The 27227-nt window shown below is 39.2% G+C and overlaps 1 protein-coding gene across 5 annotated transcripts in view; it reads right to left on the reverse strand.

Moving 5' to 3' along the window:
* The window catches only part of ENOX1 (ecto-NOX disulfide-thiol exchanger 1), a 745756-nt gene that overhangs the window by 106538 nt on the left and 611991 nt on the right, over positions 1–27227 (reverse strand). For all 5 annotated transcript variants that reach the window (XM_089668837.1, XM_089668835.1, XM_089668838.1 and 2 more), the window contains 2 exons: positions 15714–15947; positions 9856–10068 (listed from right to left, as the gene is read on the reverse strand). In XM_089668837.1, the coding sequence (XP_089524963.1) occupies positions 9856–10068; positions 15714–15947 (447 nt within the window). The remainder of the gene's footprint in view (positions 1–9855; positions 10069–15713; positions 15948–27227) is intronic.

The raw sequence follows: 27227 nt of genomic DNA on the forward strand, positions 1-27227 counted from the left end.
CCCTTACTCCTTTGTAAAACTGCCAACCCAAAATTCAACATTTTATGGACAACTGTTTGAAAAAGACTTTAATGACAATTTAACACATAAGGTTGCCTACAACTACAACCAGCAGGCTCTCTTAGATCAAAAAAGATCCAGCATCTTTTTATTACCAATGTGTATCTGGCAGGACACAATTTGAACTTATAGTTTAGATTAAATGTCAGAAAACACAACAAAATCTGACTGTATGTGGCTAGCAATCTGCATGTTTATATGTTCTCTTTACAGATTCACAAGTAAGATACTCTAATCAGTGTTGCTAAATTGCATGGGTAACGAATTAAAGACTATGTTCAAGTTCAATAAAAACAATTTTCATATTTTTGCAGGAAAAAAAATGTGCATGTAATATTTTCTTTTCATGGGAACCTACAGATCATTGCATATGTGATCAGTGGATTGTGGGTGCAGTTCCAGGCTTCTGCAGGTTCTTCTTCCAGCTCTCTGCCTACTACTGTATAGGCTTTCAGTCAGAGAGCTGCAGGAAGTGTCAATGGACTACGAGTGCGTGGATTACCATAATCATGTTCCATTGAGAGCTTTAGGTCCATCTGCCACAATAACATGAGAACAAAGAGGAAGCAAATGCCTGGCACATTACCTTAAAACAATTTTTTAAGAAAAGGAGACAAAAAGTTATACCCACAAGCCAAGTGAGCTATTGGCATGTAATTGCCAAAACACACAATGTGGACTGCTCTCCACCTCCAACTAGAGACAAGATGGTGGTATCTGTCTGCTGATACCCGCTGAGCAGGCAGATAACAGGTCCGTGTCCACTCCACTTATGCAGAGCGGACACGGACACAGCCTGCTTTCCTCTATGGGTGGTCAGATGTAAATGGACCATCTGTCCATTTACATCTGACTGTCATCCAATCCGATCAACTAGACAGATGGGGAACAGATCCCCATTCATCTGTTTTTAGTGGGTAGGATCAGATTGGATATAGGCTGCTCCATAGAGGAGACTGGAAGGTTCAAAAGTGTCTGCCTGAGAAATGGACAGGCGGACCTTATTGATCTGCTAGTGTGAAAGGGGCCTAACTTCATAGAATAAAACTAAGCAACAAACCTGGAAGTTAATCTGGAGCTCAGTAAGAGAGCAAAGATTTAACTTGCTGCTCACTTGTAGGGTAAAAACACATCTTTTTAGCAGGCTTCTTTTAGTTTTTGGTCTTGAGAACGCCCGATGGGAGGGGCGAAACGCGTTGACGCATTTCCGGTTGTTACCCCGTACGTCCTACGTCACTTCCGGTGAGTGGAGCGCACGCTGAGCGGTGCGTTCCAGCGGCCATCTTTTGGGATCTGTGCATGTTTGGTCTCTGTGGAGCTTCTGCTGTAACCTGGAGCTGTGATGTGAGATTCCGTGGGAGGTTGCCTTACATTCATTGTCCATCTGGAAGAAGCTTGTCCTAATAAATATGCCTTTTTAAAGTGATTGAAATGTGAGTGGCCTTAATCCTTGATTTTACTTATAAATGGTATTTTGCAATATTACACTATCTGAGATTTTTTTCTCCCCGGTTGGATGGTGGAGCCTACACTGAAGGTGAGGATTCCTATAGAGTGGATACGAAAGAGGGTTTAGGATCCCATAAAAATTCCTAAAAGGCGTTTCACTCACCTAAATCTGGTGAGTGCATTTGATGTTGGTTTTCACGGGTGGAAGGTGGAAGTTTTTTCTTTATATTAGAAGAAGAATTTGAAAATTTCTTTTTGCACAAAATATTTTTTGAGATTTCTGAACTTTTGTTGTTTATTAATCATGATGGACTTCACTATTAATATAATTTTCTATATATGTTTGCACTTTGTATATTGATTTGATATAGAGGTCTATGTTTGCGCTGTTTATTTATATTTATCACTTCTTTTAGTTTTATTCCATGGAGTTAGCAACAGGATTAATTGAATTGGTTTTTTGCCGTTTGCTATTTGCTGTTAACCATTTAAACCAAAAAATACTTTTTCACAGAAAACTTTATTGTACAGATTTGGCAGTGTTTACTACATATACAAAATAGTATTGGTTTTAGTCAAATGAAAGGCCTCATGCACTCTAGGCATAAAAGAACACACTTTTAGAAGTGTCCTTCCATATTAGCCTATGTGTTTGTGCATCCATAGGCATTTACAGGTATATTTGAAGAGGAGCATTTAGAGGCAGAAAAAAACACTTATGTATTTAGGAAAGGAGCATTTGAGCAGAAAAAAAAGCCCAATGCACTTAAACGCACGTAAACACACCTAAGCCCTTGGCAGGTATAGTGCTTAAATGCTAATTCATTCCAATGGCCAGAATAAATTAATATTCTGGCCAATGGATTAAACATCCAAATGCCTGACATGTCTAAACGTTTTCCAAAAATCTGCTTTAGGCACATTTTTAAGCTGTTTTTCTCCTGCCAGAAAAAAAAGTGTTTAGAAGAACTGGACAAACACCCATTGTGCATGAAGCCAAAAAAATAACAACAACAAAAAAATCCCACTGGATACGACATTTTACTTATTGCACTTTTACAAACATCATATAAGGCTATATGTGGGCTTGAAACTGACTAGTGACCCATTGAAGTTGTGATAACTTAAAAAACTCTTTATGTCTCAGTAAAATACAGCATATTAGATTTTGTGCCTTACCTGTTCCCCTAACTTTAGCAGGATTTGTAAATGACAAAACATCTGCTGAAGTTCTGCCATTTGAAACGGCTGCCATGGATTTTGACAATGTTCATTTATAAGCAGATGACTTAGAGAGATATCTACAAATTATTCTCTCCCCTTCATGGAGAGAAAAAGTTGCTTTTTGCCTCAAAATCTTCTATTAGCAACAAGTACCAAGAAAGTACCAGCTATTAACAAAGTGCCATAGGACACTCACAGTCCTCTAATCCATTTCCATGCATTTCAAGACATTATCCTGGGCGTGTGAAAAGTGACTATTGCACATCTTTTAGTCATGCTCCAGTTTGGAGTGTTTCTGAAAGAGGATGAGGGAAATATCCGAAGGATTCTCAGAGTTCCATATTTCAAAGAATCTTTCCTTTTTTATTGAATAGTTACGAAATTCTAAGGAAAATGTAGAGTAGATCTGTAGCTGCATTTACCTACAATGCTTACCTAGGCAGCCACAAATCACTTCCAATCACATAAAATAATGAAACTGGGAAGTCTGTAGCTAGCTTCAGACACTGAAAGTAGTCAGTTGCTTTGTGACTGAGCTACAAATCGCTTGGCATTTCTGCAATGCAGACTTGACTGCAGTTAATTTCCTAGCCAAAACAAATACTAACAAGAGAGATGCTAAAGCACTTTCAATTCACTGCTATAAAAATGCTTGTGCGACACTGGCTTTAGACCTAGAAGATAAATGCATATTGCTTAGATGCAAATCGGTATTGTTTGGCTTAAAATTTAACTAATGAAAACCTATATTTTTCATGAATCTGTATTTTATGTCCACCTCACAAGCATCCATATTCTACTCTTTTCAATAGACCCTTCATAGAACTTACAGCCGGAGAATAAAACTAGCTGTATTTTATGAGCTATAGTTGTGTTCAAAATAATAGCAGTGTGTTGAAAAAGTGAATAAAGCTCAAAATCCTTCTAATAGCTTTTATTTCCATACACACAAATGCATTGGGAACACTACATATTCTATTCCAAATCAAAACATGAAGAAAAATATATCAAATTAGTTTGTTCCTCTAAAAAAATTGAAGAAAAGTGAATATTAGACTGTTCAAAAAAATAGCAGTGTTTGTATTCTTCTTTACAAACTCAAACATTCACTATATAAACTGAAAAATGTTTGAAGATTTTGCTTTCCTTTGAATCAATTAATATTTAGTTGTATAAGCACTGTTTCTGAGAACTGCTGTACATCTGTGTTGCATGGAGTCAACCAACTTCTGGCACCTGTGAACAGGATGATTGGACTACATTCCACAGTTCTCCATTTCTTGGTTTTGCCTCAGAAACTGCATTTTTGATGTCACCCCACAAGTTTTCTATTGGATTAAGATCCGGGGATTGGGCTGGCCACTCCATAACATCAATCTTGTTGGTCTGGAACCAAGATGTTGCACATTTACTGGTGTGTTTGGGGTCGTTGTCTTGTTGGAACACCCATTTCAAGGGCATTTCCTCTTCAGCATAAGGCAGCATGACCTCTTCAAGTATTCTGATGTATTCAAACTGATCCATGATCCCTGGTATGCAATAAATAGGCCCAACACCGTAGTATGAGAAACATCCCCATATCATGATGCTTGCGCAACCATGCTTCACTGTCTTCACAGTGTACTGTGGCTTGAATTCAGTGTTTGGGGGTCGTCTGACAAACTGTCTCCAGCTGCTAGACCCAAAAAGAACAATCTTACTTTCATCAGTCCACAAAATGTTGCGCCATTTCTCTTTAGGCCAGTCAATGTGCTCTTTGGCAAATTGTAACCTCTTCAGCACGTCTTTTTTTCAACAGTGGGACTTTGCGGGGGCTTCTTGCAGATAGCTTGGCTTCACATAGGTGTCTTCTAATTGTAACAGTACTCACAGGTAACTTTAGACCACCTTTGATCTTCCTGGAGCTGATTGTTGGCTGAGTCTTTGCCATTTTGGCTATTCTTCTATCCATTCCAATGGTAGTTTTTTGCTTTCTTCCACGTCTTTCAGGTTTTGGTTGCCATTTTAAAGCATTTGCAATCATTTTAGCTGAGCAGCCTATCATTATCTACACTTCTTTATATATTTTCCCCTCTCCAATCAACTTTTTAATCAAGGTACGCTGTTCTTCTGAACAATGTCTGGAACGACCCATTTTCCTCAGAATTTCAGAGAGAAATGCACTGTAACCAGCATGTACAACATTTGCTGCCTTCCTTCCTTAAATAAGGGCAATAATTGCCACCTTCACTAATAAAACTTCACTAATAGAACTCCACACTGCTATTATTTTGAACATGCCCCTTTCAATTAGTGATTCAATTACACAGAATCAGCAGCATGCATGTCATGACTGCTGGGTCTGTTGGATTTCTATTACTCTACTACACCTGCTAGTAAATAATTTGCCATGTAGAAATATCATTTCTACCAAAAACAGTGATTGATCAGGTTAGTGATGTCTAAATGCTATTATTTTGAACACAACTGTACACCCTGTGCAAAAACCTTTTTCAACTGATCTCAAGATCTATAGCCTAGGAGTGGAGATGCTTATGGTTTTATGAATGTTACTGTGAAAACAGCTTGTGGGCATCAGAAATCACAAAGTTGAAGGATATGGGTTGGATGAAGGATTTACATACATGTATGTGACACTGTTTAATAGTTCAATGTTTCTGTAGGTGTAAATTAGGGCTGAGCTCAGCTGTGAAGAGCCATTCAGCAGTTGGTGCTTTACCAAGTCATACTCTAATTATTATTAAACCACAACCATGCAATACTCTAGTGTGTTGCTGTCAATTACAGCATGGTAAATGCTCTTCAGTCACAGCACAACCCACAAAGCACAGAACACTCTGTCTTCAGGGTAAAGATGAACTGACTTCCACTTCTTCAGTACAATTTATATTTGGTGGTCATTATTTCTGTGATCCATTTGTCTGTTTATTTTTTGCTTCATCTACAATAAAACCCTTTGTAAAAGAAAATATCCAACTATTTTGTCTTGCCAGTACAGATTAGACATATTGAGTGAGAAATCATTTGATTCTGACATTAATGCAAAATCTAAAACTCTTAAGATTGATGAGATTGGGTTATTTTTGAGTGGCATCATATTCCTGTCTTTTAATTAGATTAACATGTACAACAAACATGTGAAATCAAGTCATCTGTGCTTCTATGCAAAAGCAGTACTCTGATAATGTACCACAACAAATGTGTTTCAGTATGGATTATTTATTCTTATATGGGTTCTTTATTGATAGTTATTTAAAATTTAATTGATTTGTGTATCAGGAGGAAAACATTTTTTTTTTTTTTTTTTTAACAGTGCAGACAATCCTGTTCCAGACTATGGCTACTTTCACACTGATCTGCCGCAAAAAAAAAAAAAAAAAACACACAGCAAAAACGCATGGGCAATTTTACCGCACTTTTGCCACACTGAGCATTTTTAAAGGACACGTGGCTTAAAAAATGCACCAAAAACGATTCTCAGAGGTGTTTTTGAAGTGCTTTTCAGGCGTTTTCTATTGATTTCAATGGAAAGAGGCGTTTTTGGGGCATTTTTTTTTTAACTAATCAAACATGCCCCAAAGATGCTGCAAGCAGGTGTTTTTACACCGCACCACAAGCGCAAAGCTGAACATACATAGATATACATTCATGTGAAAACATACATAGATATACATTCACATACATAGGGAAACATTTTTCTTGAGCTTTTCAGGCGCTTTCAAAAACTCCTCAGTGTGAAAGTAGCCTTAGGATCTATAAAAAAAAATGTGAACTGAAAAATTGCCCTCCATCAATTTTAGTGAAGTGCTTTAATGGTATAAATATGTTGGGAGTACAGTTTCATTAAATTATATGGGTACAGTACAGACACTGTGCTAGCCATTTGAGCTCAAGGTCTTTTTCTGACACTTTTTTACATGTAAAAATCAATATTTTTTGCTAGCAAATTAGTTAGAACCCCAAAACATTATAAATGTATATTTTTTTTTAAAGCAGAGGCCCTGGTCTAGTGCTAGAATTCTTGCCCATGATCTGATGTTTGCAGTGATACCTTACATGTGTGGGATGATCGCCGTTTGCGTGTGTGCAGGACTGACGCGTGCATTTGCTGGCTTGCAAGTGGCAAGAGAAGATTTCTGCATGGAGAATGTAAAAATCAAAGAAGGCTGCTGCTGTCACACCTGTGTGGGTGGTTGTTTAGAACAGGGAAGTAGGGGGGTTGGTTTATTTTATTTTTCATTAAACTGTAAGCGGAACTGAATTCAAGGTGAAGATTTGTTATAGGGGATATCTAGAAGTGTTAAATGTGCCTAAGCAGTACTCTGAAAAATGTAAATTCTGCCTTGAGTTCCATTTTAAAAAAATAGGTTAAAAGTTGGCATGTGAGTATACCTATGCAGTCCTGTACCTATAGCCTCATAGCTGTACTGCATGTATGCAGTGTGAGATCTAAGGCACTGCTGTCTCTGACTCTGAGTGTGAGATTTGCTAATGTCACTACTGTGCTGCTCACTGTTCTTCTTGCTGAAGAATCTCATATGAGAAAGCAAAACCCTGTCCCAGCCAAGCCATGGTAAGGCAGTCTTTTTAGGGCAAACCTACCAAAGCTAAGTTCTTCTTACAAGGTTAGTTCACCTTTTCACAAAAAATGAAGATGTGAACTAACTCATAACACTCTCCCCACCCCTCCAGTCCTCGCTGCATGTACCTTATGTGATCCCTAACTTCAAATACTCTCTCCAGCTGGTATAATGGTCTGGCACTTTAAAAATTTACTAGACAGCACTGGAGGCTGTATATCAACATATTTCTTGCAGTGGCAAGAGCTCAATGGTGCTGTTCAACGAGAAATACATCTTTGTTCTAGAATATCATCTCCAGAGGAAAGGATCTTTGAAAGAATTCACTTGGTCAGTGTGGTCACATGCACAGAGCTGACCAATGAATGCTTGCATTGTATGAATTAAGTTGTTACACAGTTTCTGGCGCTATGCAGTGATTCACCAAAGTATTGAAGGTTTATATAAGCTAGAAAGAGCATCTGAAGATATGGACCATGAAAGGTACATGAATCAAGAACCAGAGGGTTGGGGAGAGTATTGTGAGTTAGTTAACCTTTTTATTGTTTGTGAAAAGGTGAACTAAGCTTTTACAATTATTTATATATGTATACATACATACCCATCAATAGGGTTTGCAGCAAAGACGGAGCACTATTAAAAATTATATATTTTAGTTAGGAGCAAAATGAGTATTAACTTTTGGCTTGCAGTGGAACACAAACATAAAAAGCCTGCAATACTCACAGTAAAGAGTTCAAACAAACTTCACTGAAAAGAAGTGACACACATTTAATTTGCTGTTATATTCAAGTGCACTTTCAATACAGAGATACTTCAATGTGATACATACATCTTATACTTCAGACACAGACTTATAAATCAATAGAGCCCTCAGACTACTTTACCCCGCCAGTCAGATGCATTTTAGTCTTATTAATGTAAAAGCTGAACATCTAAAAGCCTGTTCCTGAAATTGCATTCACAGCATTATTATATTGATCTAATGTCAGCTGGGAAATTAAAACTCAGCTATTAGGACTCTCAAGGCCACACAAATTCTGTCCATATATTTGATACCATTGAGACAGATAGAGTTTTGCAAAAATTTGCAAAAAAAGGTCCACAGTAAGGCTAGTGGTGATTGTTTAAATATATACAACACCGACTGTCCTATAAAATCTATATTACTGTGTTAGCAGTTAAATTGATTGGTTAGGTAATTTTGCTACTTTCCACTTACCTTGCAAGTAGCACAATTATCCTGTAACTTATATTAACTTGCTAGATTAAGTATATCCATTCCAACATGATAATTATAGTATCAGTTAAAGGGGAAATAAGAAAAAAATAAATAATACGATTAAATAACACTGGAGGGTTAGCACTTACCTTAACTGCTGTGTAATAACTTGCAGACTCCCTAACCTGTTGATGTGTGCAATAGAGTTTTATTCAAACTTTCCAATAAAGATACATTGGGGTTGATTTATTAAAACTGGAAAAGTCAAAATCTGGTGCAGCTCTGCATAGAAACCAATCTGCTTCCAGTCTTTTTTTTGTCAAAGCTTAAAGTGAAATTAAAGGTTCGCTTTAAAAAAAAAACAACAAACATGTCATACTCATCTGCTCTGTGCAATGAGTTTGCACAGAGCTGCCCCAATCCTCCTCTCCTCAGGTCCATCTCCAGCGCTCCTCACTCCTCCCCTCTGCTGAGTGCCCCCAGAGCACTTGCTCTGCTGCTTGCTCTGGGGGCACTCGTGTGTGTTTACTCCCAAACTGCCTCTGTGTCCATAAAACACAAAGAGCAAGGCTCGGCCTTGCCCCCTCCTCACTGGCTGTGACTGACAGCAATGGGAGACAATGGCTCCTGCGTCTCAGCCAGTGAAGGAGGGAGAGACCCTGGAGAGCCACTGCTCTTAAGCACATCACTGGATTGGGATTGGGTAAGTATTAGCGTGGGCTGAGGGGGGAGCTGCATATTTTTTTACATTCATAGAATGCATGAAGGTTAAAGAAACCTTCAGCCTTTAGAAATACTTTAACTGAACAAGCTGAAGTTTGAAGCTGATTTATTAATATACTGAGACGTGAGAACATCTAAAAAAAATGGAATAGGTCCAGTATTAGACAAAAGTGTTTGTGCTTAATCAGAGCAGTACATAGTATCTTTCCCCATCTACCATTGTAAAGGAAAAGGGTCCTTATAAAAGACAGCTAAAGTTCTTGAACAGTGACTTAAACTGTTTAAAGTGTTTGAAGTGTGAAGTATTTTTAAAGTGCTTTACATGAGGTGAGGTGTGGTCAGCATAAACTGGATGGAAAACCAGAAACTAATATGTTACATCTACTTTAATCTGACTACAATGAAATTGTCACTGATTGCTGGATGCGCTGCACATGATGAGAACATCACTCAGTTGAGATATCATGCGATCCGACAAGACATACAGTATACTTCTTGCAAACCTTACCTTTGGTCAGTTGCTCACTTTGTTGTGGGCCCAAATATACAAAGTTACTTACCCCCGAAATTATGAAAATGAAATAAAAAGGTACTTACATTGGGTAAGAATTCCCAGCGATTCTGTTTTATAGATCTCCTTGGCTTGTTCCATTTGCTCTTCATGTGTTGCTTTTTCATTTATCAGTCGTCTAACATGACTATTTGCAGACTGCACCATTGAGTAGAACTGATTTGCTGACCTTCGATTTACTTCCCCTCTCTCTAGCCACGTCAGGAGGACAGTGATAGCCTCTGAGAATTTGGTGTCATCTGAACAGAAAGAACAAGGAAAATTCACCATATTTTCTCTCCTTGTATGTACACTGTGCAAATCAATTATATAACCTGACCGTCAGGGGCGGACTGACAACTCATGGGGCCCCCGGGCAATAGGGGATCATGGGGCCCCTGTGTCCTTGCCCAAACTCAAAAAAGCCTATGAAAAAAGTACCAGGGGCATCTCATGGGGCCCCCTACTGACCCCGGGCCCTCGGGCAGTGCCCGAGTTTCCAAATGGTCAGTCCTCCCCTGCTTTTAGTTCAGTTCACAACCACTCTAAATTTATTGTAATTTCAACCTTAACCATTGTTAATTCCAAAGTGTAGGACATGTACTACTGGTGGTACACATATTCACTATTGGTGCTACACATATAGCTGTGCTGCCTAGTAGAACAAAAGCTCACTCAGGCTTTGGAAATCAGCTACAAACACTAGAGTAGGCATATTGCCAGGATATACTTGCCATCACCTTGAAAATATGAAGTCATTATTAAACTCTTTTGAACTAAAAACCTGTGAATATTTCATTACTATATTTTAACATCGTGCATTTTACGTATAGTAGTTCTCCAAGCTATAAAAGAAAGGTATATTTAGAACGATGAATACAATTTTGCACAAAGGATGGCAAAAATTGTTTGTTCCAACTATACTTAATGAATTACAAAAAAAAAAAAAAAATAATAATGCTAGACTGCTATACTCCAAAACAACATATTCACGAGCTGCAACTGAAACCCTTTATTTTATAATGTGCATTCAACAGCTGCTACATAATTTGGCACAAGCATACCGTTCCTACTTAAGTGGAACAAAACACAGAGACAACCTTTCACATGAAATTTATTCCATCTATGAAAGCTGGCACAGGCTTCCTTTAGGGAGATACTAACCTTCTTTAACCAGGTCAACAAGTAGCAAAGAAACTCAATGACCTAGGTAAACTGGGACACAAGGGAATCCCATATAATGCTTACACAATCTAGGATATCATACGCATTGCAATCAAATTAAAACTATAAAGAAAAACATAGCATCATACTTATATACCTCTGATATTAAATGCCTCCATTACCTTATCAATGAAATAATACAATATAACCTAGCAATGGTATTCTATAGAATTAATAAAGCCATTAAAGTGTTCTCGTAGATGAGCTTTACGTAACTGTAATGTCTACCTTCATTTTGTAAAGTGCTGCACAAACTGTTTGCGATATATAAATCCTGTATAATACCAATAATAATAATAGATGGAACCATGCTTTTATATAGTACTTCATAATTTTGTTTTATGTAGTTCATTTGTGTTAATCTAACTACATTTTACAGTTTAATCTATAAGACAATGCCAACCTGAAGTCTGGTTTTATGGGTATTGACGATTCTATATAAATGTTAAAATAAAAAAAAGCATTCTCATTATTTACACTGAGAAGGAGCCATGTTGCTTCATAACGTAGGGTTATAAATATTCTTGCACCTCAATGACTCACCAGGAAATACAAATATTAATGAGGCATGAGACATATTTGGGCAAACATAATTTAAAGTTATACAGAAAGCAATGATTAGGTGCAAGTAAGCAGAAACTTATGGTAGTCAATCAAATTTCAATTTATTGTGGTCACGTGTTTTACAAGATTATTTCCAATTAGTTACCATGAATTACCATGAAAGAACATTCAAGTGCATATTGATAAAGAACTACAAACAGACTGTGGTTTGCAACTTCTTGTACCTCTGTTTCTTAAATCTACTTCACTGGCCATTTTCTTTGATATTTTTAAAAGCTGGTAACTAGGGATGCACCGATACAATTTTTTTATACACTGAGTACCGATACTTTTTTAAAAAGTCCTCACCAATGCCAATTACCATTACTATTGCCTAGGAAGAGTAGATAGAGGGGTGGTTTGGGAGGTAGGGGGAGTTAGGGAGTTGGGTGAGGGCAGGGCGAAATTCCAGACAAAAATGAGCAGTTAACCCATGCAGTGCAGGCACAGCCCCACTGCATGGGGAAAAATGTTTTCCCAGAGTTCCTCTTTAATATAATAAACTGAGACAAGATTGCCAGAGGAGGATATGGAAGGATCAAAGTGCAGGGGATATGAAGTTGGCCCATAGATTTGTGCAAATGTTCTGTCTGATGACATGCGTGTGCAGTACTGGTTATGTGTCATCTAATGAGGCACCCCCCCCTCATCCAGTGTGCTCATCATTTTTGGACACAGGTGACAGGCTAGGAGACAGGAAGGGATCTTTATCAATAGTGGGTGTATATCGGTGGATAATGATGTCCCAGCATTACATTATACAGATTACCTGTCCAGGTCCGTGGAAGATCATGCAGGTCAGAGGGCTAGAGGTATCAAAGCTGTCCAAGTATCAAAGCTGTCCAAGTCACTTGCCATGTTGTGGTGTTTGGAGGAGAAGATGCCTCCAGCATTGGAAGGGGAATCCCGCTGACAGCAGAAATGTCATCAGTTGTTAAGGATGCAGTGGTCCTGGTCCTTAACAACCGATGAATGCTGGGATTCTTTCATTTACATTTCAGCAGTCAGCAAGGGAATCCCACTGACATTTGAAAGAACTGAATGTTAAGGTATCGGTTTTTAGTATCTGTGCATTTGCATGAGTACTGATACTCATGCAAATGCATAGAATTTGCACTGATACTGATTGAGTATCGGTATCGGTGCAACCCCACTGGAAACCATTAGATAGCTAGCTAAAAAAGCATAAATGGTTTATTTAAAAAGTTGCCGAATAGCAAGAAAATTTCCTTACAGAACTGAGAAAAATAAACTGGCATAACTTTAAAATTCAAATGTAGGTAATAAGATTTGGCAAAGTAGAACCCAAAAGAGGCACATTCTACATGTAATTAGGTATGCAAATGTTAAACTTTCTTTTTTAATGCCATAAATTTTACTATAATGCATTAAAAGGTAATCTCAACATATGGATAATTAATAAATGAATATAGTGAACATGACCATCAAACAAGCTTTCTGGTGAATAGTAAATATTAATCTTTGTAATCACAGTGGGAAATTTGGTGCTGCTCTCTTTCAGGAGTTTATAATATATCTTTTCAGTGATTACAGATATAGTCATTTATGGATCCTGACGTTGAAGACAATGGAAAAAGGAAAGAGGTATGTAGAATGGATCCACGGTTCTCAGTCATGGGTTGCAGGTAAATTGCTCTCTGCACTATACAGTTCAGACTATATGTGAACAAAGGAAGGTTTACACTGGTTTAGGCCTGTGATGACAGCTCTGGAGGCATATAGAATTATAATAGCTTATATTTGTGAAGTTTTCCTTGTCCCTTGATATATTAAAAAAGCAAATGTGTTTTAAAAGTACAATGATCCTTTAGGACTCAAATACATAAAAGCAACCCTACAATGATCCTTTAAGACTCAAATACATAAAAGCAACCCTATATCATCTCTCTCATATTTTACCAGCTTTTCTAAGATCAGAGTATCTTTCTATGCCAAGTACAGAGTGACCTATTCTACTAAGACACAAAGGCAATGAAGTCATAGATACCCGCTTCAATACCTCAGTGTTTACACTACAGAATTGAGATTATCAACCCATGCTTATAAAGAAAATCTCAAACAACAAACAAATGTTTATCATACTAGATTCCTGACTGTTTTTATCTTCAGTGTTCTCAGAATCACTGATTTGGAACATAAATACAAAATATAAAGTTAGAGTACATCAATGTCCTGATCTCCATACTTGTCCTTGATCTCATTTGATCAGCACGATAGCCAGGTAGCTAGCATTTTCACAGAGAGAGGTCAGCAGTGGTGGCCTCCTTATTCCCTCAGTAAGGTTTTCTTTAAAGCGGTAGTAAACTCCTGTTTCGAAGTTGTACCTACAGGTAAGCCCTGTAAGCTCGTACAGTGAACATCTCTTACACATGTGGTGTTTAAGAGATATTCACACGGGTTGCACCCAATGACGTCACTGGCGCATGCGCTCCCTTCAGAGCTCTGTGTAGTGGCCATGACTCCTGCGCACTAGTGCAGCAGTGAAATCATCATGGCTCGGCCATTCAAGCACATTATGGCTTAAACCACCCGGGGACCATGTTTTTGTTTTGTTTTTTTTAAAGAAAGTTTACTACCACTTTAAGTATTTACATAATAAACAGTCATTTTGAATTGTATTTATAGAAAACAAGAACTGTTGCCCATAGCAAACAAATTTTTTTTTTTTTTAATTTCCCCCCAGAAAGTAGATAAAATCTAGTTTATAGGTAAAGTCAGCCCCAAGGAGCAGGAAAAAACACAAGCACTGTAAATGGTGTGTAGGTAAGTACAACATTTTGCAAAATGGTGGCTGAGGGGATTTTAATTGTATAATCCTCTTGTTCAGGCTTTTTCTCATCACAAAGAGTGACAACTTTATATTTTCAATGTTTACAACTGAATGGATGAGAAGAGGAACTTAATCTTTACCTAACTCGCCAGCATCCCAACCATAGACGTTATTAACATGGAATCTGCTCATCCCTATGACCTTCACTAAAGACCGCTTCATTTAACTTAAAGCTGGATTCCAGTAGTTCAGCAACTTTGCAAAAAGCTCAGGCACACTATGAGTTAAATCCAATCAGGTGCATGCAACCTTTGGGATTTATCTCTATTACTAATAAATGACAGCTTTATTGCACTCCTGGATAATATACTCCAGCTGTGAGAGGAGAAAAGCACACAGAGCAGTTATGTATACCCCTCTCCTCTGCTGCCCATTCACAGAAGCCTTTGTATTTTGAGAATGAGTTACCATAATACAAAAGACTTATGTGAATGAGCAGAAGGAGGGAAGGGGTGGGCATAGCAGTTTGTAGCAATTCTGCAATAGCTGCATTCCTGGAATTCTGCTTTAAATTTCACCACAGGATTTACTACACCCCACAAAGATTAGCCAACTTCTAACCCTCTTTGTCAGAGATGGCAAATATCAATGGGCATGTCTTACACATGGTCTGGACCTGTCCACTCTTACACCCATTCTGGGAAGCTGTGGTTGAAACTATTAACAATGTGTGTAAAGCCTAGTACACATGGGATGAAAGTCAGGCAGCATCAACCGGTTCAATAGAAACTGCACAACATTGTTTACAGCAGCTGGGCCAGCATCTGTCGAAGGGGCATGACCGAAAGAGGTCTGCCAATTGGCTTCTGATCAGCGCCTCCAGTCAATGGCTGAGAGCGCTGACTGGAGTGTTCTGGCAGGGGTGGTGGGGGGCCTGTACCTGCTGTCAGAACGCTATAGCGCAGCAGGGGAGATCGCTGTACTAACATCGGATAGTTAGTACAGCGGCCCCTCCTGAGCTGTCAGTTTGTACTAGGCATTACCCACACCTGGGGTTGGTCATGAAATATTCAAATTAGGAAGTACTGATGATCTAGAGGTGGACCAATATGTAAAGTTACTCACCTTTAATGTCTCCTCCTATGTGAGTAGAGAAATACTCCTCACATGGAAGTCCCCCTCTCCGCCCACTGTGACAGCCTGGCAATCTTCCACTAATGCCATACTGCTAAATCCCCATAAGGAAGAAAATACAGGTCACTACAGCTAAAACAGACTATGCTTTACCTTTCAGCTTATCTGCAAGCAATGTGGCCTCATGTTCAGAATAATGCATAATTGCTGGTGGTGAGGGAGGGCGCAACTTGTCCACTTCCAGCTTACGTCGATGACGTTCTTCTCTTGCAAGCATTCTCTGCTTACATTCCCATTCATAAAAGTCATCTCTTGCTTGTGCAAAATCTACATGTAGGCGACCAGAGTCCTTTTTATCTGTGCTGGATCCTAATCGCATTCGATAACCTTCAAACAACAAGAACCATAATTATTACTATAGAATTCTAATCATAATGTGTATTTTATTACAGTAGAGAAAAGCTAAGAACTTTTTAAGTCACATTTCAGAATATGGGGTAGATTTACTAAAATTGGTGCACTAAGAATCTGGTGCAGCTGTGCATTGTAGTCAATCAGCTTCTAACCTCATCATGTTTAATTAAGCTTTGACAATAAAGCCTGGAAGCTTATTAGTTTCTATGCACCAGATTTTGCACCATGCAGTTTTAGTAAATAACCCCCTGTGTCATTGGTGCTCTTTTGTCTTTTGTAATAGAATAAAACATTATGTTTTAATAATGATATAATTCAGAAATTAGCAGATTACTAAAAAAGCAAAAAAGGGGTACATGTTAGTTGGACATCCCATTCCATTTTATTTTCATGCAAACATAACAAGTAAACTCATAGACTAGAAAGAACAGAAAAAGCAGATTACTATTTTTACTGAACAAATAAAACATTTTCAAATATGTATGAATATTATAAACACGTTTTTGTACAGGACTCACTCTTTTTGTTAACAATCATGCTATTTGGTTGTTACTGCTTATGTTAAAGCCAACACGATGTTGTATGGATACTGTCCAGAGGAGCAACACAATAGGATCCCATAACAAAATTCTAAGGGGCCCTATTGGATCTATAACTATGTCTTAAAAGCAACCTTACAGCCAACATCAGATCTCTTAAAAACCATAATTAACTTGCTGAAAACAGTGTCGCATTCTTAAGTGCAAAAACGATATATTTATTCAGGCCTGGATTTACTATTACACAAACTAGGCTTATGGCTACAGTACAGACAAAAGAGACAGGGAGGTTGCTTTTCCTTGAATTACTATTTGCCACATAATATTCAACAAGAAAAGCCATATTGTTATTTCATTTCGTTATATGATTATTCAGCCATTCTCACACTATTCCAAGACAGGTTAGGGCCAGGAAAAAAGTTTTGTAAAAAAAGTGGTCTTAGCTGAGGGCAGTTACTTGGGACACTAATTACCGCATACAGGATCCAGTGATGGAAATTTGGCCCTGCATATATATTTATGTATCATAACTGTGCTTACAATAAGTTGCTACATTTTTGTGTTGTCTACAGAATCTTTTTGCAGCAGACCAGTATCTCTATGATTACCTAAAGCTAACTGAACTTTCAGTTTAAAGCAGCTATAGGGGATATAAAAAGTCTACACACCCCTGTTAAAATGTCAGGTTTTTGTTATGTAAAAAAAAAGAGATCAAGATAAATCATTTCAGAACTTTTTCTACCAGTGTGACCTATAAACTGTACAACTGTAAAATCATATGGTTGCATAAGTGTGCACACCCTTAAACTAATACTTTGTTGAAGCACCTTTTGATTTTTTTTCCAGCACTCAGTCTTTTTGGGTATGAGTCTATCAGCATGGCACATCTTGACTTGGCAATATTTGCCCACTCTTCCTTGCAAAAACACTCCAAATCTGTCAGATTGCGAGGGATCTCCTATGCACAGCCCTCTTCAGATCACCCCCCAGATTTTCGAATGGATTCAGGTATGGGCTCCATCTGGGCCATTACAAAACTTTAATCTTCTTCTGGTGAAGCCATCCCTTTGTTGGTTTGGATGTATTGCTTTGGGTCGTTGTCATGCTGAAAGATGAAGTTCCTCTTCATGGTCAGCTTTCTAGCAGAAGCCTGAAGGTTTTGTTCCAATATTGACTGGTATTTGGAACTGTTCATAATTCCCTCTACCTTGACTAAGGCCCCAGTTCTAACTGAAGAAAAACAGCCCCAAAACATGCTGCTGCCACCACCATGCTTCACTGTGGGTATGATGTTCTTTTGGTGATGTGCAGTGTTGTTTTTGCGCCAAACATATCTTTTGGATTTATGGCCAAAAAGTTCAACCTTGGTTTCATCAGACCATAACACATTTTCCCACATGATTCTGGCAGACTGCAGATGTGTTTTTGCTAAATTTATCTGGGTTTGGACGTTTTTCTTTGTAAGAAAAGGCTTCCATCTTGCCACTCTACCCCATAGCCCAGACATATGAAGAATACAGGAGATTGTTGTCACATGTACCACATAGCCAGTAGTTGCCAGATATTCTTGCAGCTCCTTTAATGTTGCTGTAGGCCTCTTCGCATCCTCCCAGACCAGTTTTCTTCTCGTCTTTTCGTCCATTTTGGAGGGACGTCCAGTTCTTGTTAATGTCACTGTTGCGCCATATTCTTTCTACTTGATGATGACTGTCTTCACTGTGTTCCATGATATATCTAATGCCTTGGAAATTCTTTTGTACCCTTCTTCTGACTTATACCTTTTAACAATGAGATCCCTCTGATGCTTTGGAAGCTCTCTGCGGACCATGGCTTTTGCTGTAGGATGCAACTAAGAAAATGTCATGAAAGACCTACTAGAACAGCTGAACTTTATTTGGGGTTAATCAGAGGCACTTTAAATGATGGCAGGTGTGTACTGACTCCTATTGAACAGGATTTTGAATGTGATTGCTTAATTCTGAACACAGCTACATCCCCAGTTATAAAAGGGTGTGCACGCTTATGCAAACACATTGTTTTAGTTTTTTATGTTTACCCCCCCCCTCAAAAAAAAAAAGTTTTCTGTTTGTTTTTCAATTGAGTTGTACAGTTTGTAGGTCACATTCAAGCTGGAAAAAGTTCTGAAATGATTTATCTTTGTCTCATTTTTTTACATCACAGAAACCTGACATTTTAACAGGAGTGTGTAGACGTTTTATATTCACTGTACATACATTCTGGGTGCATCAAAACAAAAGTTGTGCAAAGTCCTACAGTCTGTTTTGTTTAAAAAGCAGGCACAACATGAGAACAAAGTCTGCCCCCAGTCGCATGCTGTAGAGTAGTACCTTTGCTTCCTATGAGGAAAAAATGGTCTGCTAAGTCAGAGCCATGACTCTACAAATGGACTCATGTTCCCTGATTATTCCAAAGCTCTACCTCTGGGACACACCAGAACTCTGCAGAGGCACATGCTTTTTCATGCAGAGAGCATGTGTCTTTTATACTTAGGCCGTGGCTGCTCTCTAAAAAAAAAACATTGTAAGACTTTGCACCTATTTTGTTTTACTGTACCTTGAATGCATTTAGCTTATTTAAACAGAAAATTTAGTTGGTTTTAATTAGTACAAAGGAAAGTAGCTGGTGTCAATCCATGAAGAAAATTAGGCAGCAATCTGTACATTCCAAGTTCCACATACTTTATTAGGCTACATTTAGGCCTCGATCACACCATATGTACAGAAAAACTGATAGAAACTGATGCACAGATTTCACTTGCAGAGACATCAGTTTTCATGTGCGCTTCAATGGGTTTTATACACTATTGCAGATTCCTGCACAGAAAAAAATCTGCATGTGATACTAGTGTTGTGGTGTGAATAGGACACATAGAGATTGATTTTGTTGTGCTCTTGTGGAACACGTGAAGAAAAACTTACATCTCTGCAGCTAACATGTTTTAGCCATACGGCCTTCTTCAAAGCATGAAGAAGCTTTGCAGAAGGCCCTATGGCAGAAACATGTAAGCTGTATTGTGCTGCTTTTAAATGTAGCCTAATAAAGTGTTTGGAACTTGGAGTGTACTAGGTTGCCAGCTTTCTTCATGGATTGATGCCTTTAGAGTAAACACTCCAGCCACGAGCAGCGGCCCTCAATGTGGGTAAAGTTTTTTTAAAGTAGATGGTGGGATGGAAGGATCCAACATTACTATTAAGGACAAATTGAGAAGCAAAGATATAGAGCAGTCCCAATTCTCCTACTGGGTTAGGTGCCTGTTACAGGACCTGTATGCATGCCACTGTAAAGAGGTAATGGCAAAGAAAATAACAAAAAGTGCACACACTATATAGAAAATTGTGTTCCCCAGCTTCTCTTGGTTATCTGACTTGTTCCTTACAATGGGCACTTTCTGAATATTTTATGTTGTGTGTGCCTATAACACGCATCACTAGAAGCCATTGTGCAGTTTTCATCTATGCTCTTAGTTATTATGCCATCTGACCTTTATGTAAGACAATCTTATGATTCATTGAAGTGAAAAAATAAATGGGTTGTTGGCAAGCAAACATTAGATAAAAATGTAAGAGAAATTCTGCTCCACAGTAATCAGAACTGTCATTTTTATAGTGTTTATTAATACAGCATAAGGAAATCTTAAACTCTCAAAACCATTCATTTCCTCTTGGACGTAAGAAACATCTGTGTGGCCCTATAGGGAATTCAAGTGTTCAGTGAGAACATGACCAAAGAGAAAGGAAAGCAGAACAAGTTTGTCTGTACAATGCGTTACTTTAAAAAAAATAGACACCATTCTGGAACAAACCTAAATTTGTCAAGACGTACGTTGCTCAATCAACTGTCAAGCCTCTCGGCATTCCAATGCGTGTGACAGCTGGCAGGGCTAGAAGTGTGGTATGCATAAGCTTGATAAGTGGATCAGATGAGACTGGACATGGTTTGATAACACAAACAAGCCCAATAAGATTTACAAAAACAGTCAAACTTCATGACAGGATGCTAATTGCATTTCTGCAGTTTCTATGACAACCACACAGTTCTAGGTCTCCAGAAGCTAGTTGGTATTTCTATGTGCTAATTAAATAATTGTATCCATCACTTTTAACCTGTGAAGCTTCAGAGGCAACAAGTGACATCTTTTGCAACTAATATACGCTAATACTAATTTTCTGTGTGGTTACATTCTGGCCACAGTTATGTATAATGAAAGAACATTAACAAAATAAAGAAAGAAAAAAGTCTCTAACACAAAGGGTTAATCATTCTATACTTAAAGGATACATTCACCTTTGTGAACATGTTATATGTTCCACCCACATGTTTCCACTCCTGCAACATCTCAGCATTCCGCTGCCTTAGTATGACAGCAGTACAGGGAGAAGTTTCCCGCCGTACCAACTGTCACTTTTAAAAAGACTAAAGCCATGTGGAGCTCCACCCACATGGTTGTGTCATTCATTCACAGATTTCTGTGAATGAATTACAAGAACCTTTGCGGATGTTGGTTTGCAGTTCTCAATGAACTGCCACAACCCTGTTGAGAACTCTGGTAGTTCACCGATTCTTTCGGTCAGTGTGAAACTGCCTGCCTGCACGATGTACAAGCAGACAGCTTACACTGCCAGTCTGCAGGAGTTCTGCTTGGCACCAGCAATCTGCTGATCGATGGTGTCATGCTCCTAAAACAATAATAGTAAATGCCCCATGTTTTGCCTGCAAAATACTGTGCATTTATTATTTTTTTTAAAGGTGAACTTATCCTTTAAAGGTTTATTCAATCTCAAGATGCATACAAGCTGCACAGCCCTCAGCTCCGTGCTTTAGTCTTTCATGCAGGCAGTGATGTAGGGCACAGTCCAACCCTTTGACTTTTGTTGGTAATGTGGTGATCTAAAAACACCTGTGAGCCCCAAGGTGTCCCAGTTTTGGGTAAGAATTTTTAACCTCATACCCTCGGTCACAGACGTAAATCTTACTTGGGCCCCAGAAACAGCTTTGTTTCAGAAAAATGACACCTAAATCCCGAAATGACCTAAAAGGATCACTGCTCTATATGCTTTTGGCAGCAAAAAGCACGTTGTTGGAAGATAGCTGTGGTGCACTTAGAATATGTTAAACATAAACCTAACTGGATTATGGTGAATGACAAACTCACCTTTATCCTCCATAATGATATCACTAAATTTCACAAAACCTGGGAACGCTGGATTCAGTACATCTCTCTTGTGGACCGAGAGTGGACAGACCTTCCTATTTCTTAGGCTACTGGGAAGCCCTCTCCTTTCTTTCTCTTCTTTCCTCTTTTTCTAACTTTTCCTCTATTTCTTTTGGATTTGAGCTAACTGTATCTTAATGGACTTTGAGTGTGTAGTGACACCTTAGAGGCACTGTTATTTTAAGGATAGGAGCATCTATACTTTTATTATATGCATGACCCTGTTAGGCCTTGATAGGTTTCCTTCTATTCCGGGTACATGCTATATGACGGGTGGTTCTACTAATGTGGTGTTTGACCTGCTCACAGGGTGAGCTTTCTAGGAACAAAAATTGTCGCTGACACTTACTTAACACACCCTTCTCTCTATTCATAGGAGATGTTCATTTTTGTTCAATTATATGTTCACCTGTGATAAAGGAGAACCATTCCAAAAATATTTGCTACTTGTTGTTCTTCCAAAACAAAAAGACTGATATATGAAGATGACAGTACTTTGATAGAGGATGTGGAGAGGGGGGAGTTATAAAACTATAATTATATGTCATTATAAAGGATTTAGAAGGTACATGAAAAGACTCTGTGAGGTGCTCCATGGGTTTTATTTTAAGTAACTAAAGCAAAAAAAAAATTAAGGCAAATTAAATTAAGTTTTTTACTTTAACAACACTGCAGATAATAGCAGCAGCTCATGGGTTTGGATTGCCTAAAATTGCGTTTTAACTTCAGATTCTTATTACAATAATGGGAGATAATTATACCTCTCAACATTTTGGGAAATCACAAAGACATTTAGAAGGTAGGGGGTCAAAAAAGTGATGTTCAAGCGATGGTTGGATCTACATTGACCTATTCTTGTCTCCCTCTTAATCTGCCCTTGTACAGGAGATAAAAGTTTGGAGATCTTTTAATAGTCGCTCTTAATATGGAACTATACCCACCAATTTAATGGTTTCCCAAAAGAAAGCTCAAGTTAGAAATGTTCAATAAAGGTTATCTAACCCTTAACCACTTGAGCCCCAGAGGATTTACCCCCCTTAATGACCAGGCCTTTTTTTGCTGTTTGGCGCTGCACTAATTCAAATGATAATTGCGCGGTCATGCAATGCTATACCCAAACAAAATTTACGTCCTTTTTTTCACACAAATAGAGCTTTCTTTTGGTGGTATTTGATCACCTGTGCGCTTTTTATTTTTTGCGCTATAAACAAAAAAACCACGAAAATTTTGAAAAAAAACAATATTTTCTACTTTCAGCTATAAAAAATATATCGTAAACTCAAAGTTAGTCATAAATTTAAGCCAAAATGTATTCTGCTACATGTTTTTGGTAAAAAAAATCCCAATAAGTGTATATTGATTGCTTTGTGTGAAAGTTATAGCGTCTACAAACTATCGTATAGATGCTGTAATTTATGCCTTTTTTTTCTATACAGCGCTGCACTAATTCAAATGATAATTGCACGATCATGCAATGCTATACCCAAACGAAATTTACGTCCTTTTTTTCACACAAATAGAGCTTTCTTTTGGTGGTATTTGATCACCTGTGCGCTTTTTATTTTTTGCGCTATAAACAAAAAAACCACAAAAATTTTGAAAAAAAACAATATTTTCTACTTTCAGCTATAAAAAATATATCGTAAACTCAAAGTTAGTCATAAATTTAAGCCAAAATGTATTCTGCTACATGTTTTTGGTAAAAAAAATCCCAATAAGTGTATATTGATTGCTTTGTGTGAAAGTTATAGCGTCTACAAACTATGGTATAGATACTGTAATTTATGCCTTTTTTTTCTATACAGCGCTGCACTAACTCAAATGATAATTGCGCGGTCATGCAATGCTGCACCCAAACGAAAATTACGTCCTTTTTTTCACACAAATAGAGCTTTCTTTTGGTGGTATTTGATCACCTGTGCGCTTTTTATTTTTTGCGCTATAAACAAAAAAAACCACAAAAATTTTGAAAAAAAACAATATTTTCTACTTTCAGCTATAAAAAATATATCGTAAACTCAAAGTTAGTCATAAATTTAAGCCAAAATGTATTCTGCTCCATGTTTTTGGTAAAAAAAATCCCGTGCATTAGCGGGCAAACTGGCGCTATCTAGGAGGGGCGCTAACACTATCGGAAGTCACCAGTGACACTAATACAGTGATCAGTAAAAATCTGTTCACTGTAATCAATGACACTGGTGACAGGGCAGTGAAGGGGTTAACTGGGGGGGGGCGATCAAGGGGTTAAATGGGATTTCTGGTGCACTAGCGGGCAAACTGGCGCTATCTGGGAGGGGCGCTAACACTATCGGAAGTCGCCAGCGACACTGATACAGTGATCAGTAAAAATTGGTTCACTGATCAGTGACACTGGTGACAGGGCAGTGAAGGGGTTAACTGGAGGGGGGGGGGTGATCAAGGGGTTAAACGGGATTACTGGTGTACTGGCGGGCAAACTGGCCCTATCTGGGAGGGGCGCTAACACTATCGGAAGTCGCCAGCGACACTGATACAGTGATCAGTAAAAATTGGTTCACTGATCAGTGACACTGGTGACAGGGCAGTGAAGGGGTTAACTAGGGGGGGGGGGCGATCAAGGGGTTAAACGGGATTACTGATGTACTGGCGGGCAAGCTGGCGCTATCTGGGAGGGGCGCTAACTCTATCGGAAGTCGCCAGCGACACTGATACAGTGATCAGTAAAAATTGGTTCACTGATCAGTGACACTGGTGACAGGGCAGTGCAGGGGTTAACTGGGGGGGGGGGCGATCAAGGGGTTAAACGGGATTACTGGTGTACTGGCGGGCAAACTGGCGCTATCTGGGAGGGGCGCTAACTCTATCGGAAGTCGCCAGCGACACTGATACAGTGATCAGTAAAAATTGGTTCACTGATCAGTGACACTGGGTGACAGGGCAGTGAAGAGGTTAACTGGAGGGGGGGGCGATCAAGGGGTTAAACGGGATTACTGGTGTACTGGCGGGCAATCTGGCGCTATCTGGGAGGGGCGCTAACTCTATCGAAAGTCGCCAGCGACACTGATCAGTAAAAATCGCTTCACTGATCAGTAACACTGGTGACAGGGCAGTGAAGGGTTAACTGGAGGGGGGGGGGGGCGATCAGGGGGTTAAATGTGTCCTAGAGTGTTCTAACTGTAGTGTAGTGCTTGTGTACTCACTTTTTGGATGTCTTCTTCTCTGTCTGGAACGGAATGTGTCCAGGCAGAGAAGAATGACATCATATCCTGCCCTGTGTATGTCAACACAGGACAGGATAGGACAGGGACCGATCATGTGATTTCAGCCAGAAATCACTGGCTGAAATCTAATGATTGATCCCTCCTGGATCAAATAGTGTCACCCGCGGGTCGGCGGGAGCGCGCGCGCGCGCCCCCTGCCGGCGAAAGTGTCGGGAGCGCGGAACCCGTTTTTAAACGTGGTTTTGCGCTCCACTGCCGCCCTGCACACGTATATACACAGTGGCAGGGCGGCAAGCGGTTAATCAAACACACCAGTGCTGTTTTCTACAGTGTTTTTATTTACATTTTACCTACTACATTGAGCACGATGTAACAGTTGCTAGTGTGCTTATGTCAGCTCTCAACTGCTTTAACCACAAGCCTACATGGCACTTATACCCCCTTCCTGCGCAGGCCAATTTCCAGCTTTCAGCGCTGTTGCACTGTAAATGACAATTGCACGGTCATGCAACACTGTACCCATATAAAATGTTTATCATTTTTTGTGACAGATAGAGCTTTATTTTGGTGGTATTTAATCACCTCTGGGTTTTTTTATTCTTTTTTCAAACAAACCAAAAAACACTGAACATTTTGAAAAAAACGAACATTTTTTTCTTAGTTTTTGTTATAAAATTTTGTAAATAAGTTATTTTTCTCCTTCACTGATGTGCGCTAATGAGGCGGCACTGATGGGCATTGACAGGCATCACTGATGGGTACTGAAAGGCAGCACTGATATATGGCACTGATAGGCAGCACTGACTGGCACTGTTAGGTGGCACTGACGTGCACTGATAGGCGGCACTGACGTGCACTGATAGGCGGCACTGATGAGTGACACTGAAAAGCAGCTCAGATGGGCACTGATATGTGGCATTGATGTGCAGTGGTAGGCACTGATATGTGATATTGATGTGGCACTGATGGGCACTAGCAGGTGGCACTGATGGGCACTAGCAGGTGGCACTGCTTAAGCTACATTGATCATCAGTGCTCTGACTATCAGTGTAGATGTCCCCTCCGTGGAATGCCGATTACCAGCTCTCCTCTCGAGCTGTCAGCGTGACAGCTTGAGAGGAGAGAAATGCAGATAACCGGCATTTCCCTGTTTACATGCGATCAGCTGTGATTGGACACAGCTGATCACATGACCGAGCCGACATCTTCGGCTCTTTCCGTGGACTGGTGATCCGCTGTTTCCGAGGGACACAGTGCACCACCGATCGCCACGCTGCACGCTCCAGGAGCCATGTATCCGTGGTTAGAATGGGAAGACATCATATGACGTCCTCCCAGAACGAGAGAACCACCTTGTATCCGTCATATTACTATATGGCCAGCGGGAGGTGGTTAAAGTGATTGTAATCCTCAGATACAGCATTTACCTCTGTTGTGTGCATTTGTCTTTATCCAGAACAGTAAGTGTCATTTCTGGTTGCTGCCCTGTTTCACTGCTATCTACATGAGTCACGTCTAATAAGTTTTCCTGACACCAAGAGAATAAGGCTACTTTCACACTGAGGAGTCTTTGAAGCGTTTTTGCATTAAAAAAAACACCTGAAAAGCTCAACAAAAATGCTTCCCTATGTATGTGAATGTATATCTATGTATGTTTTCACACTGAGGCATTGCACTTGCGGTGCGGTATAAAAACTTCTGCTTGCAGCATCTTTGGGGCATGCTTTGTTAGTTAAAAAAAAACGCCCCAAAAATGCCTCTTACCATTGATATCAATGGAAAATGCCTGAAAAACGCCTCTGAGAAGTGTTATTGGCGCAGTTTTTAAGTTACATGTCCTTTAAAAAACCCTCAGAAAGCGTGGCAAAAGCGCAGTAAAAACACCTGTGCGTTTTTGCGGCGGATCAGTGTGAATGTAACCTAAAGGAGAAAGGGGAGGGAGCTTCAGCAGATTGACAGCTTCAGCTTTGTTCCTGTGTGATGTGTGAAGGGGGAGGGGGTGTCTCTTCATTCCAATTAGCTCCCAGAGCTATCCTCACTGAGCTATGTAGTGTGTAATTTCAGCTACCCTCCCCCTGTTTTTTGAAAGCTTTGTAAACTCTGGATGGATGTAGAGAAGAGAAAAATGCAGGTAAACAGGTACAACTTACAGTGGGGCAAAAAAGTATTTAGTCAGCCACCAATTGTGCAAGTTCTCTTACTTAAAAAGATGAGAGAGGCCTGTAATTTGCATCATAGGTAGACCTCAACTATGAGAGACAACATGAGAAAAAAAATCCAG

The sequence above is a fragment of the Staurois parvus genome, unplaced genomic scaffold (assembly GCF_062004578.1).
Source record: "Staurois parvus isolate SC_StPar_1 unplaced genomic scaffold, SC_StPar_1.0 ptg000064l, whole genome shotgun sequence".
Classification (NCBI taxonomy): domain Eukaryota; kingdom Metazoa; phylum Chordata; class Amphibia; order Anura; family Ranidae; genus Staurois; species Staurois parvus.